The 23,428-nt window shown below is 35.7% G+C and overlaps 1 protein-coding gene and 1 pseudogene across 1 annotated transcript; one reads left to right on the forward strand and one right to left on the reverse strand.

Moving 5' to 3' along the window:
- Positions 1 to 12,535: 12,535 nt before the first annotated feature.
- On the reverse strand, positions 12,536 to 19,787 carry LOC116107226 (annotated as a pseudogene).
- Positions 19,788 to 20,062: 275 nt separating this feature from the next.
- Positions 20,063 to 21,122, forward strand: LOC116107227 (uncharacterized mitochondrial protein AtMg00810-like). Its single transcript, XM_031393534.1, has 2 exons — positions 20,063 to 20,149; positions 20,250 to 21,122. The coding sequence occupies exons 1-2, from the start codon at positions 20,063 to 20,065 to the stop codon at positions 21,120 to 21,122; spliced, it is 960 nt and encodes a 319-aa protein (XP_031249394.1).
- Positions 21,123 to 23,428: the final 2,306 nt, after the last annotated feature.

The following is a 23,428-nucleotide window of genomic DNA, read 5'->3' on the forward strand; positions in this document are numbered from 1 at the left end:
CATCATGACTCCGGTGATACAGGAAAAATAGCCTCCACATTTTGGGATCAAATTTAGTTTAATACTGGCAAAATAAACGTAGAAAAATGCATGCATTCCGGTGATATAACAGTGTAAATATAAGAGATTCTATTTCATTGAGCACCAACATTCTTTATAAACAAACTGCCTTCAGGAAAATGCAAATACGAATTAAAAGTTCATGAACATTTAATTCCGCAGAAAAAGTAAATATAAGGGATTCTATTTCGTTGAGCACCAACATTCTTTGGAAACAAACTACCTTCAGCAAAATGCAAATACGCAGAAAAAGTTCATCAACATTTAATTCCACAGAAAAAGTAAATATAAGGGATTCTATTTCATTGAGCACCAACATTCTTTGGAAACAAACTACCTTCAGCAAAATGCAAATACGCAGAAAAAGTTCATCAACATTTAATTAAGCAAGCAAGCATTCCTCCTGCTAGATGATTGAACCAGAGTTTCTCCAAAATTCTAATACGTATTAGAGATGAACCTGTGAATGGCATGTAACTGGTTCAATTGTTGTTGCCGGTTAACAGTAAAAATTATTGCAAACAAAAGAATCACATTTAAGCATTAAAAATGAAATCATTATTGAAGATGAACCTGTAAATGGCGTGTTTATTACTTAGATCGTTGAGGAATGGAGCTGTCACCGTCGATTTCCAGCAAGGAACGGAGTTGTCGTCGTCTAGGAATGGAGTTGCCGTCGTCGTCGTCGATTTCTAACAAGGAATGGAGCAACCGTCATTGTCGTTGATTTCCAGCAGGGAATGGAGTTGTAGTCGTCGATTTCCGGCGAGGGAGGAACGCGTAGGTGTCGATTTGAGAGAGTTCAGTTGCGAACTTGCGATTTGGTGAATGGTTGCGATTTGAGTGCGATTTCAAAGAGGAATTTGCATAGGAGAAGAAGCTGAGAAATCTGAGAAACAGAGATGAAATCAGATTCAGATTTCAGAATGAATGGGCTTGTGATTGCGATTGCGTAGAGTTAGAGCTTTTTCACATTCGACCGATTGACCGGCGGTTCACTCATTATATCCGATTTTCAAACGGTTTAAAGCGGGTTAGTGTGTAATTACGGGTTTGATGGTGACTCGAACTGGACACGTGACCGGGTCCCGGTCCAACTGGTTGGACCGGTCGGTTCGATTTTTAAAATAGTGATAGAACTTGTAATTTATTAATTAAAATTAGGAATGAGAGTGAAATTTGACTCTTCAGATGTAGAGAATCAAACTAACTTTTCAATTTATATTTTAAAGATAAAGAGTATACTAAACTCTTATTTTTATGGATATATTTTTTATAATAAAGAATTTTAAGTCATATAAAGAGTCTTTTGGAAATGTTTGTACAAAAGCAGCCTTTTAAATTTCACATAAACCACCTGATAATCTAGGGTTAAAAATTGGGAGGTAACATAAATAGTCCCGACTAGAGTTGGGCCAGTCGAATACCGGGCCGGTGCCTTTTTTTGTTCATCCCTAGTTGAAAACATGGATACACGTCAAGTTACCAATATTGCAACAAAAACATTAAACAACAAAACAATCCTACAAGGAATCCATACGTGGGTGTTAAGGTTGCCTCTCTCACGAATCACGATGGCAAAATTAGTTAATGATGTTTATTTGTCTTTATAAACTCAAGATCTAACTTATGTTTATCCGGACATCATGGCTAACTCATTAGTTATTATTCTTTGTTGATGCATCACGTAACTCAACCTAACCCAAGCTCAATATCAGTCATCAGAAGAGTCGTCTGTTACTTCTTGGAGCAAAAGAGCAACGATGAAGTCATCGCCATCTTCTTCTTCTCTTCTTTCAATGGGTGGCGGTGGCAGCTGCAGATTTACGCTAGTTAAAACAAAGGTGTGAGTGACTTGAAGAAACTCATGATAAAACCATAGCCATAACCGCTTCACAATCTCTACCAGCTTTTGAAACCAAGGAGAAATGGCTATGCAAATTAAGTAAGAAACGAAGAAGAGTAAGGGACGACAGAGGAGGAGTGAGGCAAGTAATGCCAGAGTCAGTGGCCCGGAGAAGTCGCCGAACTTGACAATAAGTGGGTATACCAAAACATGTATAGGGAGTTTGATGGAGTTGAGTAGAAAGACGAGAATGGCACAGAAAAGAAAGAGCAGGGCCACTAAGGTTAATAAGAAGTAATCGTCGACGTCGTCATCGTTGCCCTCTTTGTGAAATAGATCAATGTAAGCTAATTGGTCGCTAAGTAAAATGCGGAGAAGGTAGAGGAGAAGTGGAAGAAGAAAGCGTAAATCGATTTTCCAGTTCATGGTTATGGCTGAGTAAAGTTTGGTGTTGTGAAGTGAATGGGTTGCAGACCTGCAGGTGAAGGTGGGAATGTTTATATGGGCAAACTTGGGGTGTGCGCCGTAGGAATATTTAATTTCATATTGATTTGAAATTATTTAGAATGGACATATTAGTGGGTCCGTCTTCATGAAACCGAGTTCAACAGTTAACACTGCTTCAAAATGTTTTGGTTCACAATTTTGTGTTTTTGGGAAAATTTTTTTGAAAAAAGTTAAAAAAAAAGTTGAATTGGGTAGGTATTACGATGTAGGATTTACAAATTATAAAATACCCCCTATGTTTGTTTTTTTACAAAACACCCCTTATAATAAAACATTAAAAGTTAACAAAAATACCCCCAATCTACCCTCTAATACAGACAGCCGGCCACCACCGCCGGAGGGTGGCCGGAGTCGCCGTAACAAAAACATTAAAAATATTTAGGGGTATTTAATTGAATTAACAAATTTAGGGGATTTAAAAAATGTTGAATAAAGTTGAATAATATTGTGAGTTTTTTGGTATTTTACTGTTTAACTTTTTTGGGAATACTAAAAGTAGTATTCCCAAAATCCAACCAAACGAAGCCCTCAGTTTCCTTTTCCCAATCCTGAAACCTGTTATTTCATGAAACCGAGTTCAACAGTTAAACACTATGCTTCTGAATCCATATTTTCCTCAGTTAACTTTTCCCAATCCTGAAACCTGTTATTCTTTAATTGGTTCCGGCAACAGATTTTTTACTCCTTGTGGAATTCAAGCAAGTCAGCATCTAGATTTTATATCACCATGTTTGTCTCTCACTCCTGCAGCTACCAGGAAGCTCATGTCAATTGAAGAATTTTAATATTACATTCAGGTCAAGACTCTTGAATGTAATATTAAAATTTATTAATATTACATTCAATAAGACCTGGTGAACGGACTGCTCGGTTAACATTACATTATAAATATTATTAATTTACTACATTAGTTATTAATATATTACTAAATTAAATGGTTAAAAAATATAATTGATTGTAATATTATATTATAAATTTATAATATAATTTTTTAATTAATTATAATATTACATTATAAACATTAGTACAATATTTAATTAAATAATTAGAAATTTAATTAATTATAATATTATATTATAAATGTATAGTATGATTACTTAATTAATTATAATATTATATTATAAATGTATAGTATGATTACTTAATTAATTATAACATTACATTATATTTGAATGATTTTGGTAAAGTTATTTGATGTGAATTGTGATGAATAATTGTTTATGTTTTGGTTTTGATTGAGGAATTTTATGTGAATTATGATGAATTAATTGAATTCAAGTATTGCCCAGAGATTAGAGGATTTATGAATTACATTGGACACAAATGAATGAGTAATCAAAATTTGTTAGGGTTATATTTGTAAACTTTTAAGGTATTTTTGTCATCTTTTAAACTAATAGGGGGGGGCAATTATTTTTTATAGGGTACCCGGAAAAGGCACCGAAACTTGCATTTTAGGTTCTAGTTCCTTGAATTTAAGAACCAGCATTGTGTGTTCCGATTCCGGTTCCTTTTTTTGGAAACTTGCACAGTGAGGTTTCGGTTCTCCCGAAAAATGCAGGGTATCCGGAACCGCTCACCCCTAAATTATACACAGATCCCTATGGAATGTAGTGCTACCCAGCATTGCTTGCCTGGAATTCATTCTTTTAATTAGTTTAAAGAGACTAGTTTTATTCTCTTCGGACTCTCGGACAGAGACTTTGGTTTGGTGGGGATTTACATAGATCGTAGAGTTTTTATGTTGTCATGAGAAAATTTTCTTGGCAATGACAACAAAAATAGCTAAGTTTGATGAAGGGAGGCAAGATATATTGGTTTATGATTAGTTTATGTTGGGTTAACCGGAACCGGTTTTTAAATACATCAGTGGGTCCGTCTTTATGAAACGGGCAAGATATATTGGTTTATGATTAATTTCATATAGATTTGAAATTATTTCAGAATGGATATATCAGTGGGTCCGTCTTCATGAAACCGAGTTTCAACAGTTAACACTATGCTTCTGAATATTTTCCTGGAAAAAATTCTGCCAATCCTGAAACCTGTTATTCTTTAATTGGTTGCTGCAACAGATTTTATACTCCTTCTGGATTTCAAGCAAGTCAGCATCTAGATTTTATATCACCATGTTTGTCTCTCACTCCGACCCGGACCCAGGCCTTGACCTGGTTAAGTGGCCTGCTCGGTTAAAATTCTAATAAATTTTCCGTTTTCACTTGCATTTCTACGAGTGTGAAAAATCAAAATAAAAAAATGTTGGTTATTTTAATTATTTTAAAATATTATAGATTATTAATTAGGTATCAATTCCTGTTAAAATTGGATTACGTGTCACTCTTCAAAATGAAAATTTTAACAAGTAATTGACTGCCATTTAATATTTTACCTATTTATTAATATGATTTAACTTTTTTTTTTCCAATAAAAACAATAATTAATTCTTATTAATATATTAAAATCATAATTATCTTTTATTAACATTTTAGGGGTTTTTCTCAAATCCCAAAGTTCAAACAAATAACAAAAGTTTCCCTGAGATTTTAGAAATAACAAAAATTCCTCTACCATTAATGTATAATAAGAATTTATGCCGTGCTATGATAATGAGTACTAATTTAATTTTCTCCTGCCATTTATTTTTATACCAAATAATTAATAGTAGAGGGATTTATGTTATTTCTCTAATCATACGGAGATTTTTGTTAATCAATTATACCTAATGGAGATTTTGTTATTAACCCAACATTTTATTAGATTAATACATAACTTAAACTTTGTAAACTACATTGTATTTTATATCTTTGCTATATCTCTCATTTATCATTTTTATTAATTATGTCAAATCTTATCGCTCTTAGATTTGTCATTATATTTTTATTGAATATTTTGAATTATTACCACCACTATTTTCTTTTGTTTAATTATTATATATTTGTCAGTAGATATCTTTTAATTTTAAGTCCCTCCAATAAATATATCATGTATGGCTTTAATTCACCAAAGTAATCCAATCTCTAGAGGAAATTAGAGTCATGCATTATATATTTTGAGTTAGGTGCTTCCTCTATCTTCAAATTGAAAACGAAAATGATCAATTACGATGTAAAATTTTCAGACTTTTACTATAGAATGACAAAAGTTATAAATTGTTCAATTAAAAGACATTTATCAGTTATTTATTATTAACTTAACAGAAAATGACATAATAACTTAAGTGTCCTTGATTTTTTGTTTTTCTTTTTTTTTTGAAGTAAATTTAGTTCATAAAATCTAATTCAATTGTTAAAAAAAAAAAAAAAAAAACTAAAAAGACTAAAACTATTTTTTTCAAGGAAATCGAAGAAACAAAAAAATTTAACAAATTTAAAAACTAAAAACTAAAAGAAAATTTAATAAAAATAAAATATAATAAAAAACCTAAATATCTTTTTTTTTTCTTTTTTTAATTATAATTATAATTTTGATAATTTTTAATTTTATTATTTATATTGTAAATAGTATAGTTTAAGTTGTTCAATTATATCTTTATGTTTATATAAAGTTGAACTTGACCCAAATTAATTGTTCTCTTAATTAAATGATTTATAACTACATGGCCTCAAATGTAATTTTACATTCAAAATGTCGGCGGTTGAAGTAACATCACAGTTGAGGCCAAGGTAGGATGTAAAATTACATGGAGGCCAAAGTCGGCTGTAAAATTACATGTGAGGCCATGACTGATGTAGGTCAATGTCAGATGTAAAATTACATATGAGGCCAAAGTCGGCTGGTAAATTACCATGTGGTGATGTAGGTCAATGTCATATGTAAAATTACATTTGAGGCCATGTTGGCGGTGGAAAATAAGCGTTATTTGATTTATTCTTACATTCGACCACCTACATGGCCTCAAAAATAATTTTACATTGGACAGACTACATCACTACATGGCCTCAAATGTGATTTTACATTTGACAAATCAAGCTACACATACTACTAGAAGACTGATCAAACTTTACAATGGAGCTCATTTTTGTTCTATAAATTTGGTGAAGTCCATTTAACACAATAGCCATAGTCATAACCATGAATTGGAAAATCGATTTACGCTTTCTTCTTCTCCCTTTCCTCAACCTTCTTCTTATTTTACTCTGGAACTCTCCTTCTTCAAACCAATTAGATTACATTGATTTATTTCACAAAGAGGATGACGACGACGATGATCACTTCTTCTTGTTCATCCTGGCCTTGCTCTCTCTTCTCTTTGCCACTCTCTTCTTTCTACTCACCTCCATCAAACTCCATATACGCGTTTTGAAATACCCATTTGTTTTCCAGTTCGGCGACTTCTCGGGGCCACTTGCTTTGGCATTACTTGCCTCACTTCTCCTTCGTCCCTTACTCTTCTTCATTGCTTACTTAATTTGCATAGCCATTTCTCCTTGGTTTCCAAAGTTGGTAGAGATTGTGAAGGGGTTATGGCTGTGGTTTTATCATGAGTTTCTTCAAGCCACTCCTGCATTTGTTTTAACTAGCGTCAATCTGCGGCAGTCGCCATCGTCGCCCATTGGAAGAAGGGAAGAAGAAGATGGCGACAACTTCATCGTTCCTCTTTTGCTCCAAGAAGTATCAGACTCCTCTTCTGATATTGAGCTTGGGTTAGCTTGAGCAACATGAAGAATCTCTGTTTTTTAGATTTTAAGTACACGTGATTAATTTTGCTTTTAAATTTTCACTTAATTTCCTGAGAAAAATATAACTGTTTCTAAATATGAGAAGAACCTTGGTCATATATTATTGGGACTTACATGTTGCTTATAATATTATTATAGGAGGACAAAAGTTAGAGGCGCAAGGAGGGAAGTATTTAAATTTAGCTCACACCTTATTTTTCAGGACTGAATATTAGCTCTGATCGTATAGTTTTAATTATGTGAATCTGAATTTTCTTGCTTCTTTTTATAGAAAAAGAAAAGATACACAAGACATGAGACATGGGACGGCCTCATTTTTTTTAATGAAATTGGAAACTACTCAGGAAGTTGCCTGAGTGTTTATTATAAAATATGTAATGCAGAAGAAAGAAATCTTGTCATTAGGGTTCCAAAAGTCTTGATGGGGTTTGAATGAATAGGCATTATCTTTTATTCAGCTATAAGGGGCCACCCTTTCTATATTTATTTAAGGCAAAATATCATAAACTATTGGAGGTTTTCGAATATTCGCAGAATAAATTTTACACTTACTATTAATGAATCCTTGACGTTTAAAATGTATCATTGATATCCTTTTACCTTGTTTCATGGATCCTCAAAGTTTGAAAACTTGATCACAAATACCCTTTACATTGTTGTTAGGTAGCACAAATGACAATATAACAAAGTTAGGGCAAAGATGTATCCATGATACAGTTTTCAAACTTTGAGAGTCGGCTTGATAAAAAGTACAAAAGTNAACAAAAAAATTTAACAAATTTAAAAACTAAAAGAAAATAAAATATAATAAAAAACCTAAATATCTTTTTTTCTGTTTTTTAATTATAATTATAATTTTGATAATTTTTAATTTTACTATTTATATTGTAAAAAGTATAGTTTAAGTTGTTCAATTACATCTTTATGTTTATATAAAGTTGAACTTGACCCAAATTAATTGTTCTCTTAACTAAATGATTGGTAACCTCTGTCCTTCCAGATAAAGGTATGAAAAATGGCCGAACGATTTTGCATACCCAAAGTTTTCTATAATAACAAATTGGTACCTAAAAGGTTTAGAAACGACAAACAGGTATCTTCCGTTATGTGTTGTTAGTGATTTCTGTTAGTTAATAATGAAAAGACTAAAATACCTTTAAAAGTTTGATATTTTAGTTTTTTTATAAATTTAAAACTTTCTAAAAAACCCCCTAGGTTTGCTAATTTAACTAAACACCCGCATATATAAAAAGTTTGTTAAATAACAAAAACACCCCCACCACCAGCAATGCCAGATTCCGACCACCACCGCCAGAAACTGGCCAGGAAATTGCGTTACGACACAAACCCGACGGATCTGTGTCGTAACGTGTCGATCTGGCCCTCGAGGTAGCAGATGGAGTTTTGCGGCCTCGACGGCCAGATCTGACCTTTTCCAACTAGATCCTTGGCTGATCTGGCTGTCATGGCCGCAAAACTCCATCTGCGGTGTCGACGGCCAGATCTAGCCTTTTCCGGCCAGATTAGCCATGGATCTGGCCGGAAAAGGCCAGATCGACGTGTTACGACACAGATCTGACGGGTCTATGTCGTAACGCAATTTTCGACCAGATTCCGGCGGTGGTGGCCGAAATCTGGCACTGCAGGTGGTAGGGTTGTTTTTGTCATTTAACAAATTTTTTATATATGGGAGTGTTTAGTTAAATTAGCAAACCTAGGAGATTTTTTAGAAATTTTTAAATTTATAAAAAACTTAAATATCAAACTTTCAAAGGCATTTTAGTCTTTTCATTGTTAACAAACAGAAATTACTAACAACACATGATGGAAGGTATTTATTTGTCGTTTCTAAACCTTTTAGGTACCACTTTGTCGTTATTGGCCTTTGAAAAATTTATACCCTATATAATATCTCAACACGTGATAATATCCATCTAAATAGTAGTAGATAAAATCCAAATTATTGTCTGAATATTTATATTTAATTGATTAAAATTAAATAATAAAAAAATGCACGTGTCATCCTCTATAATACAATTTTCTTCCGCGTCTCGCTACATCACTACGTGGCCTCAAATGTAATTTTACATTCAAATGTAGGCGGTTGAAGTAACATCACACTTGAGGCCAAGGTAGGATGTAAAATAACATGGAGGCCAAAGTCGGCTGTAAAATTACATGTGAGGCCATGACTGATGTAGGTCAATGTCAGATGTAAAATTACATATGAGGCCAAAGTCGGCTGGTAAATTACCATGTGGTGATGTAGGTCAATGTCATATGTAAAATTACATTTGAGGCCATGTTGGCGGTGGAAAATAAGCGTTATTTGATTTATTCTTACATTCGACCACCTACATGGCCTCAAAAATAATTTTACATTGGACAGACTACATCACTACATGGCCTCAAATGTGATTTTACATTTGACAAATCAAGCTACACATACTACTAGAAGACTGATCAAACTTTACAATGGAGCTCATTTTTGTTCTATAAATTTGGTGAAGTCCATTTAACACAATAGCCATAGTCATAACCATGAATTGGAAAATCGATTTACGCTTTCTTCTTCTCCCTTTCCTCAACCTTCTTCTTATTTTACTCTGGAACTCTCCTTCTTCAAACCAATTAGATTACATTGATTTATTTCACAAAGAGGATGACGACGACGATGATCACTTCTTCTTGTTCATCCTGGCCTTGCTCTCTCTTCTCTTTGCCACTCTCTTCTTTCTACTCACCTCCATCAAACTCCATATACGCGTTTTGAAATACCCANAGAAGCGCGTGGTGTGGAGAGTTAAATGGAAATGGGGAAAAGCACAGGAAATCCATTAGCTTTACTGTACGAGGATGGCTGTAGTCAACACCCTCCTTCCAGACAAAAAGTGGGCAGTGGGTCTGGGTTAAGCTTGAAAGTTGAAATATTCCAGGAATGATAAGCAAATTCAGAAATTCTAAATAGTAGTAGATAAAATCCAAATTATTGTCTGAATATTTATATTTAATTGATTAAAATTAAATAATAAATAAATGCACCTGTCATCCTCTATATTTTTTTCTTTCTCTTAAACAATCTAATATATAGAGTTTACATGGATACGATACAAAATTGATATGAAAAAAAGGAAAAAGAAGATGGAAATGGTAAAGAAGCACGTGGTGTGGAGAGTTAAATGGAAATGGGGAAAAGCACAGGAAATCCATTAGCTTTACTGTAAGAGGATGGCTGTAGTCAACACCCTCCTTCCAGACAAAAAGTGGCAGTGGGTCTGGGTTAAGCTTGAAAGTTGAAATATTCCAGGAATGATGAGCAAATTCTAAATGGTAGTAGAGAAAATCAAAATTATCGTCTGAATATTTATATTTAATTGATTAAAATTAAATAATAAATAAATGCACGTGTCATCCTCTATAATACAATTCTCTTCTGCGTCACGCTACATCACTGCATGGCCTCAAATGTAAGTTTACATTCAAATGTAGGCGGTTGAAGTAATATTACACTTGAGGCCAAGGCGGTTGAAGTAATATAGGCTAATTTCTTTTTCTATAAATTTGGTGAATAACATTTAACTCAATCTACACCCCATAACCATAGCGATGAATTGGAAAATCGATTTGCACTTTCTTCTTCCACCTCTCCTCAACCTTCTTATTTTACTATGCAACAACTCTCATTCTTCAATCCAATTAGCTTACATTGATTTATTTCACAAAGAGGATGACGACGACAATGATCAATTCTTTTTATTCATCTTGGTCTTGCTCTCTGATCTCCTCCCTTTGCTTTCATTAATATCTCCCTCTAATTAACACATTAAGTAATTTATTTATATACTATAAGATGTGTTCGTGTTTGCAATAATTAATGTTATGCGATTGAGTTCCCTTACATTAGTGCCAAATAGAATCACCATAATTCTGCAAATAAAAAAAATCGTAAAATAATTAATTTTTGATATATTTCTTGAATATTACAAAACCGGTCACTAATGAAACCTTTAATAATCGAATAATATTTCCATTACATGAAGTATTATCATTATTTATTATCGATAATTGTCGAACATTAAGCATTATTGAGCATTAATAAGTTCCAATAATAAAATATATTTTGAATTTGCAATTGCAATTAATTATGTTGACGATCTCTATTATTAATGAATTAATGAATTTTGAGTCATATTAATTTTATTGTCAAATATAAATAAAATATATTATATTACTAGACATTTTAATTTAGTTATCTATAAATTAAATATTCAACTATTAGCATAATCTAATAAATCAACAAGTGTTACAAGTCTATTATAAGACCAAGTTTATTGTTATATAAAAAATTGAAACTATTAAATGTATGAAATTATAAGTTTGGTCTATCGAGGGAAAATTCCCCACAAGGATTAATACCTGCAAATCCCCGACCTCTAGGGTGGGGATGGGGATCATGCCATCCCTGTCTCAGGGATGAGGCAGGGACGGGTGACCCACAATAGGTCAAGGATAGGGCCGAGTACCCCATTCCCTGACTCTGATTGGACCCGCCCCACGCCCATCTCTATTTAGAAATGACATTACAATAATCCAAGTTGCATTTGTGTTGTATGACATTGAAATAAAATACCTTTGATTTATAATCAGTTGTGTGAAATAAAGATTTTGGTTTATAGGTATAAAAAGCGATAATTACCGATTTTCCATTTTTTATCCCTTATAAAATTTATAATCAAACAATTTTATATTGAATTTTTCACAAAAAAAAAAAAAAAAAAATTCCCAAATAGGAGGGAGAATCAGTAATTTATAATCAAATGATTAATAGAGTGGTCGGAAACGGTGAATAAAGTCGGCAAGTAAAAGTATGAGTTTTGTAAAGGAGGTTGTGAGGAATCCAACAGTGGTCTTGGAAATACTTTTGGACTTCAGAATCAGCCGAAACCAAAAACCGCTGGCTTGAACATTGCTAACGTTAGTCGTTGTTTGCTAAAATAAGTCCATCTTCTACCAAAGAAAATGTCGGCATACTTTAATGTGCTAACGTGCATCGCATTACAGTGAAAAGTTGAGAATCTGTTAAAATAAAGGAAACGACGTTACTTTAAAGGTAGGAATTTGAAATAAATGGAACAAGGAGTATCAACTTAAGATTTCACTAAACCTCTAGTCGGAGTATCTCGTTTGCTCTAAATATATAATACATTGTATATACATCCACTTACTGCACATTACGCTCATAGCAAATCTGAATGAAGCTCAATTTTTATCTGACCCAAATCAGATTACATATTGTTTTTCATATCTAAACACATATTTGTTCTTAAATTAAATAGATAAATGGCACTGTTTTTTCTTCTTCTTCTTCATTAAACTGCAATAACATATGATATCTTGATGCTCTGATTACAAATGGCCAAAGATAATTGGTAAAAATCAGGATGTTAGTTAAGTTTCAACAGCCTCAGTGCTCAATGGTTTTCACCATTGTTCAAGTTTAATTAGTTTTTACAGCCAGAAATAGAATAGAAATAATCTCCGGAAGGAATGCCATCAACTTCTAGCTTAACTTTCAATCGATGTCAACCAATTTCTTAAATGCCTTGACATGTTCAAGCCTCTTGCTTTGAGCCTCAGTTCGTGCATTCGACGCTTTTAAACTCTGATAAAGATTCTTATGGTGCTTTAAGAACTCGCTTTTATACATCCATTTGTCTATGTACGTGTTATGCCCTTTCATGTAATTGATGACCTCCATCACTCTCTCAAACTAACCACCTTTAAGAAAGTTCAACAGCATGATCTCAAAGAGATCTCTGTTCACTGCTAAATTGCCAGTCGCCATGTTCCTTTTAATGTCACCCCATAAGATTGTAATATCGCGATAAATTTCCAATGAAAAGTACCCGTATGCCAAATAAGCAAAGGTTTGCACGGTTGGTTGGATATTCATTGCCTGCATTCTTCCGTATATCTTCAAAGCATCGTCTATCATTTTGCCTTTGCAGAAAAAGAAGATAGAAGAGTTTAACTCGTAGACTGTAGAAGGAACTGCCTTTTCCTTCTCTCTCATTTCTCGAATTAAAGACTGAGCTAGACGTGATCTATTGATGGATTTGTGCTTGAGATTCCTATGTCATCAGATAAATTTACAGCCAAACCAGCCTTCTTCATTTGCTTTAACAGTGCCTCGGCCTCCCTAGACATTTTTGTTTGTAATAAGCTCTTAGGAGCGACATGTATGTAGTAAAGAGCATGGGATAACCAGCTGATTCCATGTCATGCAGGATGTCGTGAGCAGTCTCCGGCAAACCTGCTTGAATAAAAGCTCAATCACATCAGAACACAGAGCGAATCCCTCCAATGAATTATTTTCCTTCTGAATGCTTAATAAGAGCTTTGACAGCCCACTAATCTTCCCGTATCTCTTGTATCCATTAATGAGCTTGGCCAGAGCCCTGTTACCGAGCAGAAGTTGTAAGAAGCTGGTGTGGCAGCAAGCACGAGGAGGCAACTAAGTTACCAAAGAGTGCAGGAGAGGCAAAAGAAGCAACCTAAGTTGCTGAGTATGCCGAACAAGAGAGAAGAGAAAGAGAATAATTTTTGTATATTACTTTTCATGTACAGAAGTCACAATTTATACAATTGTGAATGTAATGTGTAAGGAAACCAAATAAAGGAAAATGAATGTAGATCAATACATACAAGGTAATTACCTAAACTACATATTTGGAGATTACTGGATATCTTCTAAATATGGTACATACAGTCATTCACATGTCAACACTCCCCCGCAAGCTCGTGGTTTATAAATGTCAAAAACTCCAAGCTTGCTCAATAAATGTGAATGTTGTCTCTGACACAGTGGTTTTGTGAATATGTCGGCTGGCTGATCTGAGGTTCGGATGTGCTATGTTTTAATCATACCTTCATGTATCTTGTCTCTGATAAAGTGGCAATCAATTTCTATGTGCTTGGTTCTTTCATGGAAGACTGGATTGGCTACAATATCATTTGCCACTTTGTTGTCACAATAGAGCTTAACTGGTGTTTCCACTTGAAGATTCAAGTCCTGTAATAATCCAAGAATCCATGTGACTTCACATGTGGTGTTGGCCATGGCTCTGTACTCTGCTTCTGTTGATGAAAGTGATACAGTGGATTGCTTCTTTTTTTTCCATGAAATGAGGGATTCTCCAAGTTTAATACAGAAACCAGTGAGGGATCTTCTTGTCATTGGGCATGAACCCTAATCTGAGTCGCAGTATGCAGTGATGTTGAGGTCTCCTTTCCTTGGCAAAAGAAGTCCCAGCCTTGGACATCCCTTCAAATATTTTAGTACCTTCACTGCTACATCCAGGTAGGATTGCTTTGGGGCATGCATGAATTGGCTGAGGATTTGTACTGCATAGCTGATATCTGGTCAAGTCATGGTAAGATAAATGAGCCTTCTGACAAGCCGTTGATAGCTGGAACTATCTTCTAATAATGGATCAATCTTAGGGTTTTGGCTTTTCTCATCATATTCTTGTGTGGTGAGCTTAACATTTTGTTCTACGGGAATGACGCTTGGTTTGCATGCAGTTAGTCCTGAGTCTGTAATGAGTTCAAGTACATATTTCTGTTGGCTGAGGGATATTCCTTCTGAGGAACGAGCAATCTCAATACCCAGAAAATATTTTGGTGTCCCTAAATCTTTAATGTGAAATGTACTATGAAGATACTCTTTAAATTCTGTGATTGCTTTCTCGTCATTTCTTGTAATGAGAATGTCATCCACATAAACCATGAGACTGATGAAAGACTTACCCTGTTGTCTGGAAAATAAGGCATAATCATGTTTGGATTGACTGAATCCAATGGCTGTGAGAGCTTCTGTGAATTTTGTATTCCACTGTCGTGATGCTTGTTTTAGCCCATATAAAGATTTCTGTAATCGACATACAAGATTCTCCCCCTGATTGCGAAGACCGGGAGGAATATCCATATAAATCTCTTCATCAAGATCCCCATGAAGGAAGGCATTATGGACGTCCATCTGATGAAGTGGCCAATCATGGTGAGAAGCGACAGAAAGGAATGTACGGACAGTGACATGTTTGGCTACCAGGGAGAATGTTTCCTGATAGTCAAATCCTTCCTGTTGAGTGAAGCCTTTGGCAACCAGATGAGCTTTATACCTTTTGATGGAACCATCAGCATGATATTTTATCTTGTAGACCCACTTACAACCAATCGATTTCCTATGTGAAGGTCGGGAAACAAGGTCCCATGTGTGGTTGCTAACTAGAGCATTTAATTCTGTCTCCATGGCCTGACACCAATAAGCATGCTGGATAGCATCAGAAAAGGTGGCTGGTTCTCGATCAGCAGAAATATTGCTCATAAAAAATCTGTGTCCAGGAGATAAGCGATCAAAATTGACATAATTGGATATGGGATAGGCAGTACCATTCACAGTAGAGCAAATGTGATCAGCTGTCCAGATAGGTGGCCGGGTAGTTCTGGAAGACCGACGTAAAGGAGCAGTAGCTAGTGAAGGAGTAGGAAGGGCCATATCTGTAGATGAGGGAGTATCCTGGGAATGATCCGTGGTAAGGGGAGAGGTTGGAGCTGGATCAGTAACCGTGGAGTCAGGGTCCAAAGTAGTAGCATGATCATATTGTAGCTGAGTAAATGGAACGGGAACCATAGTGATGGGAGATTCTGACTGATAATCTAGTAAGGGAGGAGCCGATGGAGCAGATTCAGTGTCAGTTGCCGAGAAGGGAAAGACACTCTCATGAAAGACAACATCTCTGCTAACAAAGAATTTGTTAAGTTGAGGATCATAAAGGCGATATTCTTTTTGCAGCATAGGATAGCCCATGAAAACACATTTCCTGACATGAGGAGCAAACTTGTCACGGGAACCCACGATTGTGGAATAACATAAACAACCAAAAACATGTAAGTGAGAGTTATCAGGTATCTTTCCAAACAGTAATTCAAAAGGAGTTTTACTTCCAATAACGCGTGAAGGCATGCGATTAATGAGATAGGTAGCAGTAATTACACATTCGCCCCAAAATTTGGCAGGGATATTGGCTTGGTGTTTGAGGGCTCAAGCTACTTCTAAGAGATGACGGTGTTTTCGTTCAACAATCCCATTTTGTTGAAGAGTATAAGTGTAGGAACTCTCGTGGAGAATCCCGTGGGAGAGGAACAAGGAAGAGCATTGCTGGTTAAAAAATTCTAAAGCATTATCAGTCCTAACCTGTTGAACCCGTGTTTGGAATTGTGTTTGGACCATGGATAGAAAGTTGAGAATATGGGAAAAGGCTTGAGCTTTGGATTACATTAAGAATATCCAGGTTCCGCAAGAAAAATCATCTACGACGATAAGAAAATACCTGGATCCATCATGATTAGGGACAGAGTATGGGCCCCAGATATTGAGATGGATTAGGGCAAAAGGTTGGTCAGTGGAGGATGTGCTAATGGGAAAACTCGTCCGTGGCTGTTTAGCAATGGGACAAATTGGACAGTGAGAGTGAGGTATAGATGCGTTGTGACCCATTCTTTGATGTAAAATCAGATATTTATTATTAAAATTGGCATTACAATAATATTTAGTACTACGAAAAGAAAATGGCTCCCAGTAGTAAAGTCCCTGGTGGGCTTTACCCAAGCCCATCTGTTTGCCAGTCAAATGGTCCTGAAAGGTACACATATCCGGAAGGAATCGCAATATGCAATTATTGTCAGTGCAAAATTTAGAGACAGAGATGAGATTAAAATTAAAAGCAGGAACCAAAAGGACATTTCAGAGAGTGATGCTGTCATTAAGTTGGACTATCCCTGTGTGGGTTGCATTGGCAATATTGCCATTTGCCATTCGAACAGATAATTGTGTAACAGTGTTTGTGTGTGATTGGAAATATTTAGGGTCACAAATTATGTGATCACTAGCACCTGAGTCAATAATCCATAAATCACGGGAAATTGAATTACTGAAACAAAAAGATGTACCTGCATAACTTGCAGAAGCATTGTTTGTTGGGAGTTGATGCAACATCTGGATGAGTTGAGTGATTTGTTCAGGTTTGAGCAAGGAGGATGGGGTCTCAGATCCAGAAGTGGTAGTGACAGTCACATTATTAGCGGTCGGAAGGCCTGTTCTATTTTTAGGGTAACCATGTAATTTCCAACATCTGTCCCGATTGTGATTTCGTCTTTCGCAATAGTCACAATACATTTTTTTACTCGATCGGGATGATCCAGAACCATTGGATCCATATTGAGAATTGAAAAATATGGGCCATTAGATGAATTACTAAAGGGTTGACCGGTTTGATTGTTGACTTGGTTGACTACTTGTGGGCCGTCAGATTTCTGGATTGAATCGTGGTCGTTCACGGCTTTATATAAAAGAGCCTGTTCATTCTCATTTGCAAACCCTAGCCGCAGCGCTCCATTACTGTTCTTGTCTCTGTCTGCAGCGAAGGCCATAGAATCACCCAACTTGGGTGATTCCATGGCGGCGAGGCATTGGCTTTCGTCTTGGACAGCAAGCTGGTAAGCCTGGCGAAGGGAAGGCGGCGAGGTTGCGGCCAACATCTAGGTGCGAAAGGCTAAATTTTTTTCGTTTAATCCAAGAAGAAAATGGATTAAACGATCCTGTTCTTTGATTTGTTGGTATTGGTGCAGGGTTTCCGGTGGTCCATGGAGAGGATCTGTGACGGCATCGAGCTCGTTCCACAGGGTTGAAAGGCGATTGTAGTAGGCCGTAACAGTTTGATTTTGCTGTTTAACATCGACAAGATTTCGCCGTAAAGTGAAAAGTTTGGCTAGATCCAACTGGCCGTACATTTCTTTGATGAATCACCAGAGTTCCTCGGCGATGTCTGTTGGGGGTAAACCGATGGCAATCTCCTGGGTTAGGGAGTTGTCGATCCACAAGCGGACTAACATGTTGCAACGGGTCCAAAATTTGTGTTGATGTGGATCTTCTAGTGGTGTGACGGTGCCATCGATAAATTCGTCTTTATCTTTTACGATGAACGCCCGCCGAAAATCGCAAGCCCAGGTCGCGTAATTGTCTGTGCCAGTGAGAATGTGTTTGACTAGAACAAGTTCTGGTCCATCGGATAGGGAGGAATACAGGGGGTCACCGGGCTCCAGCCGACGAGATAGAGGTTGGAAAATCTGGAATTGATAGGGAAACGGGTTCAGGCCAGTTTGACCTGAAAACTCGAAAGGAAAGGTGTTCGGGTCGGGGTTTGGGTTGGGGTTTGGGTTGGGCTCTCTATTTGGGTCCATTTGTGTGTGTGTGTGTGTGTTGGCTTGGTTGTTTGCTGGATCAGGCCCAATTGGGTTTGTTTGGTTTATAGCCATTTGGTTTGAAGGACTAACTTTGAATTTGTATTGTAGGAAAAAAAAAACGAATTATTGGTGCATAACAGGGAAAATGGCTAGCAGGACAACCTGCTTTGATAACATGTAAAAAGCTGGTGTGGCAGCAAGCACGAGGAGGAACTAAGTTACCAAAGAGTGCAAGAGAGGCAAGAGAGAAGAGAAAGAGAATAATTTTTGTATATTACTTTTCATGCACAGAAGTCACAATTTATACAATTGTGAATGTAATGTATAAGGAAACCAAATAAAGGAAAATGAATGTAGATCAATACATACAAGGTAATTACCTAAACTACATATTTGGAGATTACTGGAAATCTTCCAAATATGGTCTGTACAGTTATTCACATGTCAACAGAAGTTTCCCATTTTTGAAGAGAACAAGCTCCTGTTTACCTTCTATTTTGAGGATGGAATCCTTCTCTAATAGCTCAGGCATAATCTGTATCTTCAATCCGTTCCTCAGATTGGGAGAACCTATCGGAACAACTGAACACGGCAAGGTTTTTGACAGCCTTTCATAAGTTTTTGATCAAGAAGAGAGTCTCGATATCTATTCATATCCAATACAAGCTCAGAAGCTGCATCATATCATCGAACTTAAAATACAAGCTCAAAAGACTATCATAAAACTGCCTGTAATGTTGCAGAAATGGAACTGAGACTCGATCAATGCAATCTTTAAATTTCTTCAGCTCATCCCTCTGATTGTTCATTTCATGAATCTGAGCCATAATAACAATTGTGTGAGCATCAGCAATGACCCCAGTTTGTGACATAAGTTCCATTATATGTTGGCCTTTAAGAGGTGAACCGAATCTCACACAAGCATCCAGCACAAGGTTAAAGATCATTGTATCAGGTTTGATCAGCTTCGCGCAATTGCTTTTCTCTGCACTTGAAAGTAGGAAACAATCACACATCTGAATCAAGAAACTTGATGCAACACACGTCCCAGTTTCAGTCTTCACCATATGCAGAAAAACCAACCACAATACATTCATTGCTGGAAGATTCTTTTTCTCCAACATCAGTCTAAGTATCGTTAGAACGTCAAGCTGAAGTAAATTTGGTTTCTCTTTCTAAATTATAAGAACCAAAATGCATGCTTTTTTTACCCAATGAGACTCAGATGAGTAAGACAACCCGGTGACAAACTTGTTCACAATTGAATACTCAGGAAAACCATGCAATCTCTTTAAATCATTAAAAGTTTCCCATGCTTCATCCACTTTATGATTCTTCAGTGTTAATTCAAGTTTTCTCAGTAAAACTTCACGAGAAGTACCTTCCCAGCATTATACATTATTAGGGTTTGTAAATATTGTAAATACTGATTAGTTGTTAATCTTCAGATTAGTTACAGATTAGTTAGTTAGTTAGCTTCACTAATTACATTTTATGTTATAACTAATCCATTGTAATAGTGACTATATATAGTCTGCTTGTCTGCTTCTATTTTGGTAGACTAATAATAAAGAAAGTAGTTTATTCTTCATTCTCTCTCTTCTTCTCAGCTCATCTTCTTCTTCTTCACGAAGCTTAATATGGTATCAGAGCAAGCCTCGAGACAATGGTATTCAAAATTTTCTCAAGCCTTGATCAAGTTTGGCTTTCTTCACTTCAAGTCCGATTATTCTCTCTTTACAAAGAGTCATGGGTCCTCGTTTATTGCTCTTCTCGTTTATGTGGATGATATCATCCTTACTAGTCCTTCACCTCAAGCTATTGATGAGCTCAAACAGTTTCTGCATACATAGTTTAAGCTAAAAGATCTTGGTGGTCTCAAGTACTTCCTTGGTCTTGAGATTGCTCAATCCAAACAGGGTATTGCACTTTCTCAACGTCATTACACCTTACAATTGCTTGAGGACTCTGGTTACTTGGCTTGTAAACCCACTGTTGTTCCCATGGATCCAAAACTCAGATTGACTGCTACTGAAGGTGAATTGCTTTCTGATATTACACACTATAGACGGCTTGTTGGGAAACTTCTTTACCTCACTTTGTCTCGCCCAGATATCACTTTTGCAGTTCACAAGCTCACTCAATTCTTGGCCCAACCTCACCTTCCTCATCTCAAGGCGATGCATCATCTACTTCGTTATCTCAAGAACAGTCCTGGCCAAGGGTTGCTGTTTTCATCTCATTCTTCTTTACAGCTTAAAGCATTCTCTGATTCTGATTGGGGATCATGTCCTAATTCTCGTCGCTCCGTTACAAGTTTTTGCATCTTTATTGGAGACTCTTTAGTCTCTTGGAAGGCCAAAAAGCAGACCACCGTCTCTCGATCATCAACTGAAGCTGAGTATCGAGCTCTTTCCTCTACTGCCAGTGAGCTCATCTGGTTGCAGCAACTTCTTCAAGATTTTCAAGTCACAGTTGCTTCTCCTGCTTTGCTATATTATGACAATCAAGCTGCGATACATATTGCCTCTAATCCAACCTTTCATGAACGCACTAAGCATATCGAAATAGATTGCCATTTTGTTCGTGAAAGAGTTGCTTCGGGAGTTCTCAAATTGCTGCCCATTCGTTTTCAATACCAATTGGCTGACCTGTTTACTAAACCCCTTCCCTCTACTCAGTTTTTTTCTTTGTTGTCCAAGATGGCTGTAAAAGACATTTACTAGCCACCTTGAGGGGGAGTATTAGGGTGTGTAAATATTGTAAATACTGATTAGTTGTTAATCTTCAGATTAGTTACAGATTAGTTAGTTAGTTCGCTTCACTAATTACATTTTATGTTATAATTAATCCATTGTAATAGTGACTATATATAGTCTGCTTGTCTGCTTCTATTTTGGTCGACTAATAATAAAGAAAGCAGTTTATTCTTCATTCTCTCTCTTCTTCTCAGCTCATCTTCTTCTTCTTCACGAAGCTCAACATATATATATATATATATACACATACATATGATGTATATATAGATACATACATACATACATATGTATGTATTAATACATACATACATATATATACATACATATGTATGTATCTATATATAATTAAATGAAATTTATAAATTATTATATAAGATCCATATTTTAAAATGTCTCTTAATTTTCTATCATAATTCATTATGTATCATATACTTTTTCTTTTGGATAAAGACTATAATAAATTCAATTTATCATATAAATATTTTATTCATTTCTTTAAGATAAAATATATATTTTAAACAACAAAACTCATTCTAACTTCTTATTAATATAAATTCTCACACGACTAGATCTGTAATTTACATATATAATACAAAACTCATTTTAACCATTTTGTCGTGGTTGTTAACAGTCGATGAGGGTTAGGGTATGTCGAAGGCAATGAGCTTTGTTTTGGAAACTTGATGTTTAATGTCGGAGAGTCACTATTTTACTTGATCATTAAACTTGGTATTTTGCTCTTAGTGGAATAAAATATGACTTGAGGATGGCCTTTTTGATATCTATTTTTGAATTAAATGATGATTCAAATTAAGTTGTCCATCTGTTGGTTTTGGAAAGAGTTGCCGTTGGGATATCATTATTATTATTATTACGTTTTCGAAAACAATACTGTTGAAGAGTCGACATGTTTTAATTCATTTTTTTATTTAAAATTTTAATTTAGACGGTGAATTAGTTGTTAACCATAAAATGAAATTGAAGGAAATTAAAGATTTATTTGCCAAATTAGAAGTCCAATTAGCATAGTTTTTTCTTTTCAACTAATCCTTCGGAACTCTGAAATTGACCGCCAAATAAATCTCCTCAATGACCACCTCTATATTAGGGCATATGGACACTCGAACTCAAAAACTCATGTTAAATCTCTTTACTCTTTTACCATCAAACCACCCAGTTGTGGTTAATGGACATAGTTTTGATACTGGTTATTATTTTATTTTGTTTGATGCTTTTTAGTGTGTGGTTGAAATTAAATTGTTGATTCCGACCTACATTCAAAATGTTGCAAAGCAAGATTGGATGAGTTTTCAAATAATTATGTTGATGCGAGATTCTGCACCAACGAAACGCACGTGCGAAATATTGTAGGGACCCCGAAATCACATGTGAAAGTAATGGATAAGAGATAGTAAATGCAATGGAGACAGTTTTTAAAGTGGTTCGGATGCTAAGGTAGCAAGTCCTATGTCCACTGATGCCTATATTGATGATAGGGGTCAGGTCGCTATTAGCTGACTGACTTTATAATGATATTACAAGATATCAATTGCTAAGAAAAGAGAGAATAATTAATCAAGTGAAAAATGTGCGAATCCCCTTTAATGAGAGATGAATTCCTAATTTATAGTTAGATGCCTTGAGGCAATGATCACTAAATCTGCAAGTTGGAGGGATTATTCGTGCAAATCCTTCTTTATGTCGTATTGCCCACCTTCCAGAGTGATTTGCGCGATTTAGAGCAGGGATTGGACACGTGAGAGCACCACAGCCTCCTGACTAGCCTGACGCGCGCCCACTATCCTGACAGACGCAGACGGTGGCTGTTCCAATGATCTGACTTTTGCGGGCTGAAGGGTCCTGACGTCAGCCCTTATATTTTCAGGCATAACAAATTAAAAATAAGAAATCATAGATTTCAACCCTCTTAATCTTCATATACTATACAGAGTGAAATTGACTGGATTGTAATACCAACAAGACACTACATTAAAAAGCAGTGACATTACATCAAGTCTTTATAACCAACACAAACTTAGTATATAAGTCTTGTTGATTTGATAAATTAGCTCATGTCGTCAATTCTCAATTTGGTTTTTAAGAAGATAAAATGAACAAGCTCCATTTGGTTAGCCAGAAGTTCAATAAACTCCTCCTGGTGGATTCTGGAGGTCCTCTTAAATTGCACATAAACCTCCTGACAATCTAGGGTTATAAATTGGGAGAGAAACAAATACTCTGGACCAGAGTTGGGGCCTGTCAAAGCCTCGGCC

The sequence above is a fragment of the Pistacia vera genome, unplaced genomic scaffold (assembly GCF_008641045.1).
Source record: "Pistacia vera cultivar Batoury unplaced genomic scaffold, PisVer_v2 Contig529, whole genome shotgun sequence".
NCBI lineage: Eukaryota > Viridiplantae > Streptophyta > Magnoliopsida > Sapindales > Anacardiaceae > Pistacia > Pistacia vera.